This window comes from Mustela erminea, chromosome 10, assembly GCF_009829155.1.
Source record: "Mustela erminea isolate mMusErm1 chromosome 10, mMusErm1.Pri, whole genome shotgun sequence".
NCBI classification, from domain to species: Eukaryota; Metazoa; Chordata; class Mammalia; order Carnivora; family Mustelidae; genus Mustela; species Mustela erminea.
This window is the reverse complement of record NC_045623.1, coordinates 46,826,204-46,838,192: the sequence shown is the minus strand read 5'-3', so window position 1 is coordinate 46,838,192 and position 11,989 is coordinate 46,826,204. Positions and strand designations below refer to the sequence as shown.

General features: G+C 37.9%; 2 protein-coding genes and 3 non-coding genes across 7 annotated transcripts in view; all 5 read left to right on the top strand.

The window, feature by feature from the left end:
- Positions 1 to 334: 334 nt before the first annotated feature.
- On the top strand, positions 335 to 8,652 carry RABGGTB (Rab geranylgeranyltransferase subunit beta). Of its 2 annotated transcripts, XM_032301675.1 has the most exons (9): positions 335 to 432; positions 1,504 to 1,611; positions 2,692 to 2,889; positions 3,683 to 3,788; positions 4,625 to 4,677; positions 4,760 to 4,870; positions 5,747 to 5,872; positions 7,815 to 7,964; positions 8,329 to 8,652. In XM_032301675.1, exons 1-9 carry the CDS (start codon positions 364 to 366, stop codon positions 8,467 to 8,469), a joined length of 1,062 nt encoding a protein of 353 aa, XP_032157566.1. In that variant the 5' UTR covers positions 335 to 363; the 3' UTR covers positions 8,470 to 8,652. The 2 variants fall into 2 exon arrangements, with proteins under 2 accessions (XP_032157566.1, XP_032157567.1); XM_032301676.1 differs by lacking the exon at positions 4,760 to 4,870.
- LOC116568397 lies at positions 1,229 to 1,307 on the top strand. Its single transcript, XR_004276604.1, has one exon. It is a non-coding gene; the product is annotated as a small nucleolar RNA SNORD45 (small nucleolar RNA).
- On the top strand, positions 1,902 to 1,985 carry LOC116568395. Its single transcript, XR_004276602.1, has one exon. It is a non-coding gene; the product is annotated as a small nucleolar RNA SNORD45 (small nucleolar RNA).
- LOC116568396 lies at positions 3,033 to 3,104 on the top strand. The gene has a single exon (XR_004276603.1). It is a non-coding gene; the product is annotated as a small nucleolar RNA SNORD45 (small nucleolar RNA).
- A 362-nt stretch (positions 8,653 to 9,014) lies between the features above and the next one.
- The window catches only part of MSH4 (mutS homolog 4), a 103,406-nt gene continuing 100,431 nt past the window's right edge, over positions 9,015 to 11,989 (top strand). For both annotated transcript variants that reach the window (XM_032301674.1, XM_032301673.1), the window contains exon 1: positions 9,015 to 10,820. In XM_032301674.1, the coding sequence (XP_032157565.1) occupies positions 10,397 to 10,820 (424 nt within the window). In that variant the 5' untranslated portion in view covers positions 9,015 to 10,396. The remainder of the gene's footprint in view (positions 10,821 to 11,989) is intronic.

The window sequence follows — 11,989 nt, the reverse complement described above, 5'->3', positions numbered from 1 at the left end:
AGTGAAGGGAGTGAGCCACATCCGAAACAGAAAAGGCGAACAGGAGGGACATGTAAACATTTTAACATTCACTCAGAATACATTGAATACTTCCTACATGCAAGAATTCCACTAATTACCATCCACTCCAGATCTTCAGTGTTCAAAGAGCCTCAGGAACAAATTATTTTTTTTAAAGTAATTCAGATACTTTCAAACACATCAAGGTCACCACAGGACGGGAAAATGACCGCCAGAGAACTTGGGTTCAGGCAGCGAGGACAGCTATGAGCATTTGGCGGGGTCCTAGGCAGCCAAGCAACTGCTCCTTCCTACAGGCGGGAGTGTGGTCAGCTATGCCGGGAAGGGGCCTGGGGGGAGCTTATGCGCAGGCGCGTGCCGCCTAAATCTACCCAGGAACGGTGGAAAGTTCTCTTTTCCGTCTCAGACATGGTGAGTGAGGCTGTCCTTTACTGTGACTGCGCGGGTGGCGTTTAGGTGGAGTAGTACTGAGCAGCTCAGTCGTTCTAATTGTTCAGCAAGTATTGGAGAACAGTTGGGTTAAGACACCGGCCGTGAAAGGGATTTCTTTAGGGTTCAGAGAGAGTGAAGTATTACTCAGCGTTTTTTGCAGACCTCGCGGGCGCACGTACGGCTTCTAATTTTATCGAGGCTTCCTCCTACGAGGCAGGCCTCAAGGTTCAACGGCCCGATTTCTTAACTCCTCAAAAAAGCCGGGCCAGTCGGTGGTTCTTTTTTTCCTTTTTTTCTATAGTTTATGGCTCAAAACCGATAAAGTCATTACTGATGCGTTCTTTGAAGATGCAGTAAATTTTAAGTAGGATCTGATGGAAATTCACTAATTTTTTTTCGGTAATGGTCATGACCTACTTAGAATGAGTTTTAGCTGTCTCGATTACAGTAAGAAATGCGGGGAACTAGAGCAGAATCCTCATTTCCTGGGGGCTTGTTGCAAATGAAGAAACTAAGACTAAAGCTGGAGAAGATGAAACTAAAGGAACTTACTGATAAGTTGATAACCTAGGATTAGTAAAATTTAATTAACTTACCTGCGAATTATGGGCTAGCTTTATTTTATATATAAATATTTTACATTTTAATTTTAATGCTTCAGTTTTCTGCTGCATGTAAACTAAGTTCTGAAATGGCAAGATGGGCTGTTTTGTGGTGTTTATTTTACTTTTTAAGTGAAAGATAAGCAACAACAGATGAGGGTAATAATTTCTTGGGTCAATGATGAGCTGGCATGTATTCTGAATCCGAAGCTGATTATTACTACTTTAGCTCTAGAATTACTCTGAGACCTGAAAAATTACCCGAATCTTCCGAAGAGCTTTAGTACCTAATTTCTTTCTGGTCAGATACCTAGTTTTTATATAGAAAGTTCTGTGCGGCAAGGTGGAATTAAGATGAAAAGTTCAGATGTATATTAAATATATACACTGGGGTCAAGCATAAAAAAATGAACAGTTACAAAGTCACTGCTTTTTTGTTTTGTGAAAGGGCACACCGCAGAAGGATGTTGTTATCAAGTCAGATGCACCTGACACGCTGTTGTTAGAGAAGCATGCAGATTATATCGCGTCCTATGGCTCCAAGAAAGATGATTATGTATGTATGATTTTGTGTTGAAAGTTCCTTTTATTTTGAAGAAATGACACTTACGCATGAACAGTAAATGGGTCAGTATCTGTGGCCCGTGTTTCTTAAAAACGGTAACTCTTTGCATGTGGAGGACTGAAGTTCTCTCCATGAGTGCAGTGAGTGTACCTTGGTATCAGAATTAACCACGGTTCTCAGAGGCTTTGATAGATCAAATAGATTCCCCATCTGCCTAGATGCTTAAGAGGTTTGAGGTAGAGAAGAGATTTGTATTTTTGTCCTTGAGGTATTACTTCCAAGGTCAGTGATGTGTTGGCATGTATTACCTGAATATATGGCTGATGTGTAATATCACTTTAGCTCTAGAATTACGCTGAGACCTTGAAAAAGTTTTACCTTAAGTTTCAAACCCTGAAGAATAGTTACCCTCTTAGGGGGCTAAGTAATGAAACTGAAAGTAAATTTTTCCCTGTAGTATCCAAACAACTGAATTAATTTACCATTTTGGGAAACATTGATGAATTGGTGACCTGTTAAATTCCCTAAGACTACTCACCAGACTGAAACTTAACATGTGTTGCATTGGTGACTAGCAAAAATTTATTTCTGATCTAGTCTCTGTACCAGTTTTTATGTCTCTGAGTAGCTTCTGTTAGCTATTTAAACTTTTGCATGCCTTGGCTATTTTGGTTTCAAGTTGTTGTACCATTTACTAATAGGTAGTAGATAGGCTTTGTACATAGTCCATATATTAATAGAATTGATACTTGATAAATATGATGTAGGTACTCTGAAAGAAATACTCTGTCCCCAAACTTGAAAAAAGTTGGTATATTTTTTTACTTATACGTCTGGTTAGATTTTAAGAGAGATTAAAGTCTTATTTGTATTGTTAGTTGCAGGTGAATTTATCATATGCATTGCAGATACTACCCTCTCCTAACCCCCAGTATTGATAGCCACAATTTGAAATTAACAGTTAGGATGAATTGAATTAAACAATAAGTATGACTAGTTTTTACATGTTCTATCACTTTAATAACCCTGCATCAATTCAAACTGGCACATTAAAATAATTGTGTATTTTAGGAATACTGTATGTCTGAGTATTTGAGAATGAGTGGTATCTATTGGGGTCTGACTGTAATGGATCTCATGGGACAATTACATCGGATGAATAGAGAAGAAATTCTGACATTCATTAAGTCATGTCAACATGAGTGTGGTGGAATAAGTGCCAGTATTGGACATGACCCTCATCTTTTGTATACTCTGAGTGCTGTCCAGGTAAATATTAAAATTTAGTAGTCTTGGTAGTGTATTCTCTTACCTGAGAATGGAGAAAGTGAACTGGGTATTAGGAACATGACAGTTGGTATCTGTCAAAAAAAGTTTCCCTAATCTTTTCAAATGAAGCCTGTATTTTACAAGGTCAATGATGTGATGGCATGTATTAGCTGAATCCAAAGTTGATGTAAATTGAAAAATTACACTGAGACCTTGAATGATAAAATGTTTATTTTCAGTATATGTAAATAATTTGAAAAATCACCAGCTAGAGTTAAGTGGTTTAATTTTGATAATAGTGAAGATCCACGATTACAACTTGAAAGTCTACTTCTCGGGGTGTCTGGGTGGCTCAGTAATTAAGTGTCTTCCTTTTAGCTCAGGACTGAGCCCTGCTTTGGACTCACTGCTCAGTGGAAAGCCAGCTTCTCCCTCTCCCACTCCCCCTGCTTGTGTTCCTCTAGCTGTCTCTAACTCTTGTCAAATAAATAAATACAATCTTCTAGAAAAATACTATAAAGTCTACTTCTGTATATGTAAGTTAGTACAAAGTTTGGAATGCGAAGTTGCAATTTATATGGAGGAAATAAATTCTTTGTTACTGGTTTGGGTTTGTTGATAAAGCCTGTGGCATAGTAGAAGATAGTCTGTACCTTTGCAAAAAGGTCACAATGTGCATAGACAGAAGGACATGCTTGCTTGACATTTTAAAGGGTGGTTGAGGAAGAACGTCTTAGAACAAAGTAGCAGTGTTGAAGAAGTATTTACTTAATTTGTTTTGTTTTTGTTACAGATTCTTACTCTGTATGATAGTATTAATGTTATTGATGTAAATAAAGTTGTGGAATATGTTCAGAGTCTACAGAAAGAAGATGGTTCTTTTGCTGGAGATATTTGGGGTAATGTCAGTCTCATTCATGCTACCCAAAGTACCAATATTAAAATCTGTTCAGGTGTTTATTGTAGTGATAAGATTTGTTGAAAGTTTTTAAGTACAATGAGTTGGAGGCTTTGCTAATAATTATAAGGAGATTTTTAAGTTTTTGATCTTTTCAGGTCCCACTAAGCAGCTGGTCTTACTGAAGTTAAATGGTCTGCTGGAAGTTCCAGCATGCACTGTGTTAGTTTATCAGCATACCAGAGAACTGGAACAGAGGGGGCCAGTCTAAAATTTGAGGTAGGTGAAATTTTTTCCCCCAGTATTTGGTGGCTTTGTAAAGTTTTTTTTTTTTTTTAATTATTTAATGAAGAGGGAGAGATATTCAAAAAACTTTACAAACTTACTGGATATTTGAGTGGAGGGAGGGAATAGTACTATACTTGATAAATGTAGATAATCTCTGCTTTAGGGCTGAATACAGTGCAGGCCGGAGAGACCAGCTGCTTCATGGGATGTGAAAATCTACTTTTATATAATAGGGTAAGTTTATTGTCACTGTTAGAAATTGAGTTATCTTTTTGGTTCTGTGTTACCTTCCCTTGTTGGGTGCTCTAAGCAACTTAAGATAGTTTTGCCGTATTTTTGGCAAATTTTCTAGTTCTTGGGTTTCTTAGAAGTGATTTTACTTCAGATTCAGCTTTCATCCTGCTAATTGAAAAGTAAATGTTAAGCTTGAACTCATGGAAATTTAAACATGGTAGTTGTACAGTTTGTTTTCAGTTAATTGGCATTATATATTAAGATCAGATGCCTCTGGTAATACTTAGTTTTTATTTAATTTCCTTTTTCTTTTAGGAGAAATTGATACAAGATTCTCTTTCTGTGCAGTGGCAACCTTGGCCCTATTGGTAAGTTTTGAATATTGTATTGGAATAATTAAGTTCCCATGATTATTCTGGAATTCAGTAGGCTTATTTTTTCTGTTTGTAGGGGAAGCTAGATGCTATTAATGTGGAAAAGGCAATCGAATTTGTTTTATCGTGTATGAACTTTGATGGTGGATTTGGTTGCAGGCCAGGTTCTGAATCCCATGCTGGGCAGGTAATTTATTAATGGAGATTAAAATATGTAAGTTTTGAGGGGTTAAGTGAAAAATTGGGAAAATATATTAATAGCAGTTTCAGTGTTTGTTATGTATGACTGAAGTTAATTTAATTGTAATATGGGATGTTACATAAGAATTGCTTAAATGCAGATAAAGGCATTTTTATAGTAGTTGTGTATATATTCCCTGTTGGTGGAAGCCCCTGGCCCAGGCAACATAAGTAGATTTATTATCATGAAAGATATATTTTTATTTTCTACTATTTAACCCCCCCCCCAACAAAGTTTTGTTTATTTAATCTCTGTACCCAGTGTGGGGCTCAAACTCATAACCCTGGGATCAGGAGTTGCATGTTCTTCGCTTTTATTTTCCATTAGTTTTTAACTAAGTAGATGGAAACATTCTTTTCCCTGCCTATCCTGAATACCTGTTTGCTTGTGCCAGAGAGGCAGTTGTATTTGTAAGTAGTAGTTGTACTGTTGTGCATTGTATCTGTAAGTAGGTGTCCAATAAAATTTGCTTTTAGAGCCACCTGACTGGCTCTGTAGGTAGAGCATAAGATCTTCATCTTGGGGTTGTGAGTTTGAGTCCCATGTTGGGTATAGAGAATGCTTAAAAATAAAATCCTTTTTAAAAAATTTTTGCTTTTAGCTGTGAAGAAATGTTGACAATAATATATTGTAGAATTGGATCCTGGAATTAGTATGTTTGAATTTGTTCAGTTAGGTATATGATATTTATGTCTTTGCAGTTCTGACTTGTTAATAGAAAGCAAGTTTTTAGACATAAATGGCATTTTAATTAAGTAGTTTTTATTACTACACTACTGTTGAAAATTGTTATACACATGTACTTTATGTCTGTAATTTTAGATCTATTGTTGCACAGGATTTCTGGCTATTACTAGCCAGTTGCATCAAGTAAATTCTGATTTACTCGGTTGGTGGCTTTGTGAACGACAGTTGCCATCAGGTGGACTCAATGGAAGGCCAGAGAAGGTATTGATTCATAAGATACTGTGTTCTAATAGCTTTATAACTACTATAGCTTCTTGTAAATTGATAATGTGCTTTTACCCTTCCCCCCATTGCAATTTTTCTTCCTAAAAAATGCTCTTGGCAAAAGGAAAACAGCTGGAGTGGAGATACTTATTAATTATGGTATCCATTTAAAAGACTTGAGGAAAAGATGTGTTCCTTCTGATCTTCTTTCTATGACAAAGCTGTCTTCTGGCCTTTCCAATCATGAAGTGGATTCTGGAGTTACCTGAAGGAAAACAAAAAAATAGCAAATATCCTAGCTTAGAAATACATTTATATTCAGACATAGTACGTATTCTTAAAGTGGCTTTTTCCCTATCTTGAGGGTCTTATATTTTCCAGCCAGTGAAATGAAGCTGTTTCTTTAAACTTTTAATTATAGACCTATACCAGGGAAAATTAGTCCTGCATTAAAAGCTTTCTGTAGGGGCGCCTGGGTGGCTCAGTGGGGTAAGCCTCTGCCTTCACCTCAGGTCATGATCTCAGGGTCCTGGGATCAAGCCGCACGTCAGGCTCTGTGCTTGGCAGGAAGCCTGCTTCCCCCTCTCCTTCTGCCTGCCTCTCTGCCTACTTGTGATCTCTCTTTCTGTCAAATAAATAAATAAAATCTTGAAGAAAAAAAAAAGCATTCTTCATATTTGGGACCCAATGAGTAGTGTTAAATGAATACATGTATTTTGTACAGAAGTCTCTGCGTCTACTTCGTGGGTGTGAAAGGAAATTAATTTACCAAATCAATGACTTTTAAGAATTACCTTGCAAAATTTTGTTTAAAATCCTTATTAAAATTTTTAAGAAAAACCCAATTTTTGGCATTTTGATTTGGAGAAAGGGGAATCAGATTTTCCTTTGCACATCCATAGTTGTCTTTAGCTCTCACATACTATGTTCTAAATTGGGTCTGTAAGGGCCAGGTAGTAAATGTTTCCACTTCTGAAGATATATAGTCTTGTTGGCAAGTACATAACTACCCTAAAGAGTAGATGGTGCCATAAGAAACCAGTGGGGATAGCTGTGTTTAAGTAAAATAACAGTGGTTTCATTTGAATTTGATGTGATTTTCCTATCACAAGACTGCGTTTTTTGTTTTTTAGACTGTATTTTAAAAAACGATTTACACATACATAAAAAACTTCGGTTGTAGTCTAAGTTAGACTTCAAGGGCTATAGATTGCTGGATCCTTGACAGAAAATAAGATAGGGCATGGTGGTGATTTTGTCTGGGTCATTGTATTTTTATTTTAGATTTGCTTGTTCAATATTTCTGAATAAGTTGGGTAGGGAAATACCCACAAGTGGTTTCTAGCTACTTACAGTCCAGTGAAAAACCTGCAACTTTCAACAGTTAGAAAATGGGTCAGGGTTGGGATTGCCAGGAATCTGCACTTACAGTGTAGGACAGTTTTTTATGTGCTTACAAATCACCCAGCGATTTTGTCGAAATGATTCTTCAGTTGAAGGTGAGATATTCTGCATTCTTTAAACCCAAATGACCTGTGTTTGAGGAGCCAGGCTTTAGGTTATTTTTAAGCAAATTACATACCTACCTGGACAGTACTTGTTGAAAATGCTCTGACTAGGGAAGTAGAACATATATCACCATGGATTTCATGAGTGTTAACCACCAGCTTCTTGGATAAGGGACGTTTATTGCAGATAAAATAAAGGTACAGGGATAGTTGTTACTGAGTGCCTAAACTCTGAAACATTTAGTGTGGGTGTCTGTGGCTTGAAATGTTTGGTCTTATCCCAGTGATTATCTTTAAATCCAAGTAATTGTATTTATGAATTTTAGCATCTTTAACTGTATGTCAGTATATCCCTTAGTCTCCTCCAGCACCCCATGTTTGGACTAGAGAATAAAATTGTGGCAATTGCTTGTGGTTTTTTTCCCTCCTAGTTACCAGATGTATGCTATTCATGGTGGGTGTTGGCCTCCCTAAAGATAATTGGAAGGCTTCATTGGATTGATAGAGAGAAACTTAGAAGTTTCATTTTAGCATGTCAAGATGAAGAAACAGGAGGATTTGCAGACCGACCAGGAGATATGGCAAGTATATTTCTGACATGTTCATGTAATAGTTCCATTGCTTTGAGTTACCTTTATGTCACTTCCAGGCTTAAAAATGGATGATGCTCAGCGTTTTACTTTTTAAGCAGGATACTTTCTAGGTAACTTGAGAATATCTGAAGGGAAGACAAGTTTGCAGAAATTTCTCATCACTTAATTGTCAAAAAAATTGTGTATGGTGAAAGGTCCTATGTTAAAAAAAGTTTGAAGTCATCATTTTTAGAAAACTAAGCATTTATTCAAGTAAAGAAAATATAATGGAATCCAATATAACTTGTTCAGAAGTAGGGTTTTAGAAGTTTTCATTTTTGTAATACTCTATAAATTCTTATTTTTTAAATAGGTAGATCCTTTTCATACTTTATTTGGAATTGCTGGATTATCACTTTTGGGAGAAGAACAGATAAAACCTGTTAGTCCTGTTTTTTGCATGCCTGAAGAAGTACTTCGGAGAGTGAATGTTCAGCCTGAATTAGTGAGCTAGACATTGATGGAGACGTGAGACACTGCTTAGTATATATAGTTTTGCCATCTTAACATTCCTGTAAAGTGCTTAACAAACTTAAAAATGACTACTGTGTTACTATTTTGTATATGAATTGTATTAATTTTAATAAATTATGTAATTATGCATAATGTAAAATAAAGATCTTTATCTTCAGCTTTAGATTTCCTTCCGCAATGCTATTTTTCTGAGTACAGTATTTTGTTTCTGCTTCATTGTATTTATTTGTATGTTTCCTTAACAGCAAACTCAATTTTAAAGAACTATCAAGAAGTCTTTTTTCTGCTTGTTTTTCCCATGTGCTTCTTTCATGTTATATGATAATGGCTAATGTAAATTGATCTATATCAGTGAGAATGTTAATTGATTAAAAATTGATAAACCCATCCATATATGAATTAAAAGATGCACCAGAATAAATGGCTATTGAAATTTGGGACTATTTCATAAGTTTATGGTTACTTTGAATTGATCACAGTAATTTAGGTAAATGGCACATTGCACCATTTTAGAATAGGACAGCATTCTGGACTGCATCTTATTTTTTAAACATTTCTATGTCAGAGTGCCAGCAACCTATCCAAGGAATTGTTGGCCCTTAAGGAAATAGAAGTTCGTAGTTTCCACAATATTTTTTGAAACTTCCAAAAGACTGGAATGAGCACAAGTATTCTAAGACTTACATTCTTGATGAAAATAAAGTATTTCAATGAACATTTTTCTTGAAATGGAAGTTGAAATTTTCTCAAGCATGTTGGCAAATTCTAGTAGTTGTTTGAAGAATCATCAGTGGGCTCTTGGCTTGCTCAGTTGGTAGAGCATGCCACTCTTGATCTTGGGGTAGTCAGTTCAAGCCCCACAGTGGGGGTGGAGTTTATTAAAAAATGAGTAGTGGTGGTTCACTTAGACATCATTCACCAATGTCCATTGTAACATCTTGATGAGAAAATGCTTACATAAGATTCTTGAAATGTCTACCATTATTTTGACAGTTTACTGAAGAGTTTAGGCTGAGTTGCCACTATTTTTCTGAAAGTTTGGAATTGGATGGAACATAATCTTAAATGGTATCACTGGAAGTATTTGAAGGAATTTTGAGGATTCCAGTCATTGCATGTGGGTGAACTGTGCTGTTAGTTAGACACCTGACTTACTGAGGTAATTCAGCAACTACATGAATTCAGTTTTTCTTACTATCGAAGTATAGTTGGCAGTGTTCCATTAGTTTCAGGTGTACAACATAGTGATTCCACAAGTCTGTTAAGTTATGGTCAGTAATGTTTGAATATATTCCAGTAGCAGTATCCAGAGTATTATCTCAATCCTAGTTTCTTTGGGAAGTTGGTACTATTTCTATATTCAAGAAAATAGGCACAAAACTTAATTTCATGGAGGTAATTTGTTGCAAAGCTAGAGTTTGGGTTTATATAGTCTATTCTTACTAATTTGTACCTACAGTTTGAGAAACTGGGAGCTGTCCAAGAGAGATCTCATCCATTGACCTGCTTCTTAGGTTATTGCCGATACAATAATATGCTTAATGGGTGAATATTCTCTTGTGATAATGACAACATCCTTGTGGATATTTAAACTGCAGGAGGTTAATGGCTCCTTTTTGCGTTTCTCCACAAGAGCAATGTTAGGTGGGCTGAACACTGACATTTGTCTACACCATCATAGGCGTTTGGTGTCTAGTGATGGACAGTCTGTAAACTTAAAAAACTAAGTATATTTGGGGGTGTGGGAGATGTTCAAAAGCAAAACCTTTATAGTAAAATACAGTGCCGTGAGACTAACGGGCTACCAAATTTGATGGTCATTGATAGGCTTTGAAAAGTTCTGTTCAGCTGATCCCAGCAGATTGAAGAGAGCGGTACTTATAAGCCTAAGCTCAAAGCCAAATCCTATGGTGGGTGAAAGGACTGGGCACCGGGCATGGGGTGGGGGTGGGAAGCTGGGGCTCGCTGCGCCTGCGCACGGGGGTCTGTGCGTCTGCGTGCCGTGCTCAGGCCTTTTCCTGCGACGCTTCTCTAACTTCGGGTCAGTGAAGGGACGCTCAGCCGTCTCAGACTTCTGCTTGGGAAGATTTGTGAGAATGCGGAGGTCTGAGGTCTCAACAGTCTCCCCGTCGGTCCCTGCGGCTTCCCTCGCTTTGGGAGAACCTCGGTCTCAGGGTCCTTGCTATAATTTCGGACTCCAGGAGACTCCTCAGAGCGGGCCTTCAGCGCAGGCCTCTGCGTCCACCCCTTCTGGCACGTCAGCAGCCGCCGGCGACCGGAGCAGCAGCACAAGCCTCCCTCGCCACCCGCCTGGCCCCGGGCCAGCACTAGGCAAGGAGTATTTGGATGGATTCACGGGTAGCTGGAGCGCTGCAGCCCGGGGAGGTTGCCCAGCGCGGTGGCGGGTGTTACCTCAGAAAAGTTTCAGTGGTGATGTGGTTGAGAGGATGGGAATGGGGTGCTCTGGGAGTTTGATGGGTCTGAGTGAGTGAAAGCCTGGGCTCCTCAAGTTGGTGAATTTTTTTTTTCTTTCCATTTATAAAGCATTTTTTAAAAAATTATTATTATTTAAAGATTTCATTTATTTAACATCACAAGTAGGCAGAGAGGGAGAGAGAGGGAGAGAGAGGAGGAAGCAGTCTCCCCGTTGAGCAGAGAGCCCAACACAGGGCTCAGTCACAGGACCCTGAGATCATGACCTGGGATGAAGGCAGAGGCTTAACCCACTGAGCCACCCAAGCGCCCCTAAAATTATTTTTATTAACATATAATGTATTATTTGCCCCAGGAGTACAGGTCTGTGAATCGTCAGGTTTACACATTTCACAGCACTCACCATAGCGCATACTCTCCCTAAGGTCCATAACCCCACCCCCCTCTCCCTAACCCTCTCCGCTCAGCAACCCTCAGTCTGTTTTGTGAGATTGTCTCTTATAGGTTTGTCTCCCTCCCGATCCCATCTACAAATTGGTTTTATTACAAGGTGGGGATAGGTAAATGGCTCAGTTCTGAGGAAGGGTGCAGTAAAACCTTATTTAATACCCGTCTGTCTCCCTCCCAAAAGTATATGATGACAGAATTTGTGGAGTTTGGTGATAGGAGTGGTTCCTTTTGGCTTCTGAACTAGGATGAAATGAAAATAGATTCAATCCAGCATTTCATCTAATTCAGTTGAATAATATGTTCAAGTATTTAACAGTGTATGTCTTTCAATTCAAGTTCAACCCTTTTATTTTGTATTTGGATAACTCCCTCTTTGTGGGAAAAGCTATCACTGTTTTCATACACCTTTTAGCCATAATAATAATAAGGTAAATGCCAAATCCAGTGCTCACTTTTCAGTTCCCCTGTGTTTAATGTTCTTGACCAGTCTTCTCTTGAACTCTTAATTTGGTTTCCCTAATTCTACTCATCCCTGTTTTTCTTCTTTCGGAGAACTGCTTTGCCTATCGTTATCAGTTCCCAAATTATGGTCTGTCCTTAGAGTTTTGGGGTTTTTT

Bases quoted from the DNA above. Each gene is read 5' to 3' on its own strand.
- RABGGTB (XM_032301675.1), top strand. From the start codon at position 364: ATGCGCAGGCGCGTGCCGCCTAAATCTACCCAGGAACGGTGGAAAGTT. The intron at 1,612-2,691 runs GTATGTATGATT...TGTGTATTTTAG, and splicing joins GCTCCAAGAAAGATGATTAT to GAATACTGTATGTCTGAGTA. The intron at 4,871-5,746 runs GTAATTTATTAA...CTGTAATTTTAG, and splicing joins CTGAATCCCATGCTGGGCAG to ATCTATTGTTGCACAGGATT.